Source organism: Eucyclogobius newberryi, unplaced genomic scaffold, assembly GCF_026437365.1.
Source record: "Eucyclogobius newberryi isolate DKJ021-1_F unplaced genomic scaffold, fEucNew1.0.hap1 SCAF_10, whole genome shotgun sequence".
In the NCBI taxonomy this organism is placed as follows: Eukaryota; Metazoa; Chordata; class Actinopteri; order Gobiiformes; family Gobiidae; genus Eucyclogobius; species Eucyclogobius newberryi.
Genome location: NW_027315724.1, coordinates 16,940,883 through 16,947,975, shown reverse-complemented (window position 1 = coordinate 16,947,975; position 7,093 = coordinate 16,940,883). Strand labels below are relative to the sequence as shown.

Sequence of the window (7,093 nt, the reverse complement as noted above, 5' to 3'; positions counted from 1 at the left end):
ACTCGTGAACAAGACCCCGAGATACTTGAACTCCTCCACTTGGGGCAAGGACACCCCACCCACCTGGAGAGGGCAAGCCACCTTTTTCCGGTCGAGAACCATGGCCTCGGATTTGGAGGTGCTGATTCTCATCCCAGCCGCTTCACACTCGGCTGCAAACCGTCCCAGTGCATGTTGCAGGTCCGGGTTTGATGGAGCCATCAGGACAACATCGTCTGCAAACAGCAGAGATGAGATCCTGTGGTCCCCAAACCGGACACCCTCCGACCCCCGACTGCGCCTAGAAATTCTGTCCATAAAAATTATGAACAGAACCGGTGACAAAGGGCAGCCCTGGCGGAGTCCAACATGCACTGGGAACAGGTCTGACTTACTGCCGGCAATGCGAACACAGCTCCTGCTCCGGTCATACAGGGACCGGACAGCCCTGAGCAAAGGGCCCCGGACCCCGTACTCCCGGAGCACCCCCCAAAGGACACCCCGAGGGACACGGTCGAAAGCCTTCTCCAGATCCACAAAGCACATGTGGACTGGTTGGGCAAACTCCCATGAGCCCTCGAGCACCCGATGGAGGGTATAGAGCTGGTCCAGTGTTCCACGACCGGGACGAAAACCACTCTGCTCTTCCTGAATCCGAGGTTCGACTATCGGTCGGATTCTCCTCTCCAGTACCTTGGAATAGACCTTACCCGGGAGGCTGAGGAGTGTGATCCCTCTGTAGTTGGAACACACCCTCCGGTCCCCCTTCTTGAACAGAGGGACCACCACCCCGGTCTGCCAGTCCAGAGGCACGGTCCCCGAACGCCACGCGATGTTGCAGAGACGTGTCAACCAAGACAGTCCTACAACATCCAGATACTTTAGGTACTCAGGGTGGATCTCATCCACCCCCGGAGCCCTGCCACCGAGGAGTTTGCGAACAACCTCAGTGACTTCAGCTTGGGTGATGGATGAGCCAGCCTCCGAGTCCCCAGTCTCTACTTCCTCTTCGGAAGACGTGACTGAGGGATTAAGGAGATCCTCAAAGTATTCCTTCCACCGTCCGACGACATCCCCAGTTGAGGTCAGCAGGCCTCCACCCGCACCGTAAACGGTGTTGGTGAGACACTGCTTCCCCCTCCTGAGGCGCCGGACGGTTTGCCAGAATTTCTTTGGTGCCGATCGATAGTCCTCCTCCATGGCCTCCCCGAACTCCTCCCAGGCCCGGGTTTTTGCCTCTGCGACAGCACGAGCCGCGGCTCGCTTGGCCTGCCGATACCCGTCGATGACCTCCGGAGACCCACAAGCCAGAGTGGCCTGATAGGCCTCCTTCTTCAGTCTGACGGCATCCCTTACTTCCGGTGTCCACCACCGGGTTCGGGGGTTGCCGCCACGACAGGCACCGGAGACCATGCGACCACAACTCCGAGCAGCCGCATCAACAATGGAGGCGGAGAACATGGTCCACTCGGACTCAATGTCCCCAACTTCCCCCGGGACATGGGAGAAGCTCTCCCGGAGGTGCGAGTTGAATACCCTACTGACAGAGGGCTCCACTAGACGTTCCCAACAGACCCTCACAATGTGCTTGGGTCTGCCAAGTCTGTCCGGCTTCCTCCTCCGCCAGCAGATCCAACTCACCACCAGGTGGTGATCGGTTGACAACTCTGCCCCTCTCTTCACCTGAGTGTCCAAGACACGCGGCCGGAGGTCTGATGACACGACAACAAAGTCGATCATTGACCTCCGGCCTAGGGTGTCCTGGTGCCATGTGCACTGATGGACACCCTTGTGCTTGAACATGGTGTTCGTTATGGACAATCCGTGGCTAGCACAGAAGTCCAATAACTGAACACCGCTCGGGTTCAGATTGGGGAAGCCGTTCTTCCCGATCACCCCTCTCCAGGTGTCACTGTCATTGCCCACGTGGGCGTTGAAGTCCCCCAGTAGAACAACGGAGTCCCCGGTCGGTGCACTGTCCAGTACCCCTCCCAAGGACTCCAAGAAGGCCGGGTACTCTGCACTGCTGTTCGGCCCGTAGGCCGCCACAACAGTGAGAGACCTGTCCCCCACCCGAAGGCGGAGGGACGCGACCCTCTCGTTCACCGGGGTAAACTCCAACACGTGGCGGCTGAGCTGAGGGGCTATCAGAAAGCCCACACCAGCCCGCCGCCTCTCCCCGCGGGCAACACCAGAGAAGTGGAGCGTCCAGCCCCTCTCGAGGAGATGGGTTCCAGAGCCCAAACTGTGCGTGGAGGTGAGGCCGACTATATCTAGTCGGTATCGCTCAACCTCCCGCACAAGCTCAGGCTCTTTCCCCCCAGCGAGGTGACATTCCATGTCCCCAGAGTTAGTCTCTGTGTCCGGAGATCTGGTCGCCGAGGCCCCTGCCGTCGACTGCCGCCCAGATCTCTCTGCACCGGCCCCTTATGGATCCTCCTGCGGGTGGTGGGCCCACGGGAGGGCGGCCCCACGTCGCTCTTTCGGGCTGTGCCCGGCCGGGCCCCGTGGGGTAAGACCCGGCCACCAGGCGCTCGCCATGGAGCACCCATCCCAGGCCTGGCTCCAGGATGGGGCCCCGGTGACGCCGATCCGGGCGACGTAAACGGCCTTGTTCGTGTCGTCGTCATAAGAGGCTTCTGAACCGATCTTTGTCTGACCCGTCACCTAGGACCTGTTTGCCTTGGGAGACCCTACCAGGGGCATGAAGCCCCGGACAACATAGCTCCCGGGATCATTCGGGCACTCAAACCCCTCCACCACGTTAAGGTGTCGGTTCAAGGAGAGGTAAAAAAATTATTTAAAACCGATCTACTGATTTAAATCAGAGCTTTATTGACACACAAGACAAACAGCATTTGATGAACACAGATGATCTTTTTTGTCTCACACCAAGAATTTAATCAAATTTAATTTATTTTGGGAACAAAAACAAAACGGCAATTGAAGGGCTAACTAAACCAGGTTTACGTGATCTCATCATCACTGTACATTTTATTAAAGTACGTTCATCATCATCATTTCATACATATTTTTGTCTTGAGTAAAAAGATAAACCCAAACTGATCAGTTTCTGAAAAAGACACAAGACACGTTACAAACTTCAAATGTTATTTTTACAGTTTTGTGAATGAACTGTTTAAATCCAAACTGAGATAAAACTTCAGAAAATTTGACAATATTTAAATGATAATCTGTTCTACAGCAGCAACAACAAAAGCACAAAAGTCTTATTTAGTCACAAATGCCTCATAAACTTTAAACCAAAGGAGTCTTTCAAGAATTTTCACAGTAAAAGTCTTTCCCAGATGCAGCTAAAGGCCATGGGGCGGGGCTAGAGACCATGGGGCGGGGCTAAATGTTACGGGGCGGGGCTAAAGGGTGGTGGTGTTGCTTTTAATGGCTGTTGGCAGCCAACTGAAATGGTGCATTTACCGCCACCTACTGAAGTTGTACGTCTTCAAAGTATGTGTTTAACGCTATACCGTAAAAAAAACAAAAAGAGAGAGAGAAAGAAAGAGGAAAAAAATAGAGAAAGAGAGAGATGAAGAGAGAGAGAGAAAAAAAAGGTTGTGGGGCTAAAGGCTGTGGGGCGGGCAAAAGGCTGCGACCAAGCAATGGTTCTTCCCAGAAACTCGTCCAATAGCGATGCAATGACGGCGTTAAACTCCGCCTCCAGCTGAGACATGTCGCTGAAAAACTAAATTGGAGAAAATGTGCGGAAAGAAAAAAAAATAACAAGTAACTTGTGTAAGTATAAATGTATTGGTGAGTGTATAATTAATCAGCTGGAGAAAGTTGTTTAGCATCCACACACTGATCTGTTGGATGCAGTGACAGAGTGAATCCACTGGTCCATAGTCACCTGCCGACAGTGAAACAGATCTGAGTGTCGTCTGCATAGTTGTGATATGACACATTTTTGCTGCATGTAAAGGTTGAACTGAAGGGGTCCCAGGATTGACCCTTGGGGCACCCCACAGGTCAGGGGCATGTGGTCTGAGACACAGTTTCCAATTTCAACAAAGTACTTCCTGTCTTCCAGATATCCCTTACGTTTAAGATGTTCCACGCATGGAACTTTTAACTTTTTCTATATTTATTTCCTTTTGTCCACCATCTGAAACACTCAAGCTGCTTAATATGCTGTGCTTACAAAGAAAGCTGTAACCCCCTTGTGGTACTGTAACCCACTGATGCCCGCCCAGTCCTCTGGTCTCTGTAAGAGATCCCATGATCGACAGTGTCAAAAGCAGCACTCAAATTGAAACTGAGGTTTTGCCCCTTAAGAAAGAAGCTCTTCTGTTTTAGGAGCACTGAGTCCGACAGATTTACCATTTTCTAGGTTTTTGTTGTGGTCTCTCTCAGTGTTATACTTCCTGCATTATGTCTGTCTTCTCTTCTTGGATAGCCTTCTCAGACTCAGTCTTTTCAAAAAGTAAAAGACAGCTAGAATTACTGTTTTTTTTAATTTATTTTGACGCCATACAAGCCGTTATACCCCTGTTCATATGAAACCATGATGCTTTACCTCACCTCGCAGGTTATATTACATTCCAAAAATACCTAGACAATGGGAGTGTGGATACTGTTCTTAAATATAGTATATAGTTATACTGGGATATATATATGGGAGAATTTTAACAACTCAAGAGTGGAAATGGCAAATTATCCAACTGAAAACATGAAACATGACACATTAAAATAAAATGATTTGTTTTTGCTAAGCGTCAATTTTAGGCCCATAGACATTATTGCACAGGGCAGTGGTGTATGAAATGGGGATGACATTCAGCAAATTTTCAGAGCTGGAATCAAATTCTGTGGCTGGATGCACAGGGAGCCTGACTAAGAAGCTCTGCACTCGTCTGCCGAGCGGGACGAGGTATTCTCTTTTTCAAAGGAGCCCTGGCTTTCTATTGAAGCAACAACTGTATTAAATGACCTTTATACATTTGGATAGTTTAACAGTTTTCCAACACATCTAAAAAAGATCAACATGACTAATGTTGTTGATTTGAATTTCTTACACACATACATGTAATTCAAAGATGCTTAATAATTAATGTACAAATGTGCAAAATGATTGATAGAATTACAACAATTAATGATTTCAAGATTGTTTTCCTGGCACTTACAAAATACCCATTGCCTTTGTTGATAATAAACAAAACATATTATATAATCAGACACATTACACATATGAGCCTGAGGTAAGTTTGTCTATGTCCATCATACAAATAATACAAACCAGTCATTTGCCATACTCACATTCTGCTCTGTTGTAACATCAAATTGAATAAATGATGTGATCTTTTACTGTGTAACACAATGGTTTCAGATGGCTTCTACTGCTGCCGGAGCCACCAATTCTAAAGTAGCCCTGAATGGCCCCCCCACCACTGCTCCCAGGCCTACACCCAGTGGACCACACACACTGCATCTGCACCAACTACAATCCTATTTCTGCAGCGGTCAGAAATAATCCAGGGAAGATATACTTATTCTTCTTCTCTGCCTTTTCTCTTGCCTGCATTTTATATTTCCGTTCTAACTCTTTTAACTTACTCTGTAACTTTTCTCCTTTATGTTTGGCCTTAAGTGCTTCTTCAGCCCTGCGTTTGTTTTCAGCACTGGCGTTCTCAAACTTCCCCGCTGCCTCTTGGACCGCTCTCTCTGCTTCCTGAATCATCTCATTTGTGTAGTAGCTTCCCCCGTTGTTTTGAACCGTTCTTTCCACTTTCTCGAGAAGCTGTGGCACCTGGCTACAGCTCGGGTCTTTATTGTTGAAGACATGACAGCGGCCGTCGCATGCTTGGATTATGTTGGTGAGTTTTGAGCTTTGGCTGGTAAAGGCTTCAGGAGGCGTGTCTTGCAGTTGCTCACCATATGTGAAGAGAACCATGGAGTAGTCTGCAGCTTTGTCTCCAAACACCTGCTGGATGAGTTCCACTGACCTCTGCTCCTCTTCAGTGAACCGGTCCAGCCTTATCACAATCAAGAAGACATGGGGTCCAGGAGCAGACATGGAGATACAAGTCTTCAGCTTAAGCAGTACATCACGTTCTTTATATTTTGTGTCAAAAAGCCCTGGGGTGTCAATGACAGCGATCCTCTGCCCGTGGACTGTCCCTCTGGCCTTATTGCACTCTGCTGTCCCTGAACCTGGAGAAAATGCATCTCGGTTCAGGAGAGTGTTTCCCGATGCACTCTTCCCATTCCCAGTCTTTCCTATCAGGACAATTCGAATCTCCTCGTCACAAGATGGACCTAAGAGAGAGAGGCATATAGGATTTGTTAATTAGCTCTTGATGTGATGAATCACACATTTAGATATCAGTCAAAAACATGTTTTTCTCTTCTGGTAGTCACCACAAAAAATCTTGTCCCTTGTCTCTACAACAAGATTTGTCTGGTGAAAGGTATAAAAAGTGAATCCAAACCAGTAGGCCTTCATTTAAAACACATGCACATTCACACATGTTGGGTTTCTTATCTACATCACATTTATATTAATCGAGATTGATCTTAACCTTAACTATCGTCACTACCAGTTGGGGAAGTAACAAAATACGTGTACTAAAAATACATGTTCAGAATAATTATTTTGAGTAACTGTTTTCCAATATACTTACTTTTTCTTTAGGAGATATTCCAAATAATGTGTTACTTTCCTAAAATGAGAGGAATACATCACAGTATTCAGGGTATTTTAGGCTTCAAACTGGTCGATACATAGAAAGCATTGCTCTTGTGTTGTGTGCAAGTTTTCCATCACTAGCTAGTGATAAATAAATAGAACAAATGGTGCAAAAAACATTGCATTGATCCTATGTCGCCTTTTTACTCTATAATATAATCAGTTCAATGTGAAAGTATTCTATGTATTCAGAATTCAGTGCTCCGATTAGATCATGTCACAAAACATGTTACAAAAAATACATTTTAATGCAGGTATTCAGTAACTAAATACATTTTCAAAGTGACATGACCCATATCTAGAAGATGAAAGTCTAGTCCCTGTGATAAATATCTGATCACACACATTAAATACACATAGTCTACAGTATACTTGCACAGGCTAAATAAAACTGGGTGTTGTATTTACCTGTTC

At 47.3% G+C, this 7,093-nt stretch overlaps 1 protein-coding gene across 1 annotated transcript; it reads right to left on the bottom strand.

The window, feature by feature from the left end:
- Positions 1-5,372: 5,372 nt before the first annotated feature.
- LOC140370727 (GTPase IMAP family member 9-like) lies at positions 5,373-6,256 on the bottom strand (the record flags this gene model as incomplete). Its single annotated transcript, XM_072457946.1, has 1 exon — positions 5,373-6,256. A coding segment is annotated over one exon (825 nt), but the record flags the coding sequence as incomplete, so codon positions are not given.
- Positions 6,257-7,093: the final 837 nt, after the last annotated feature.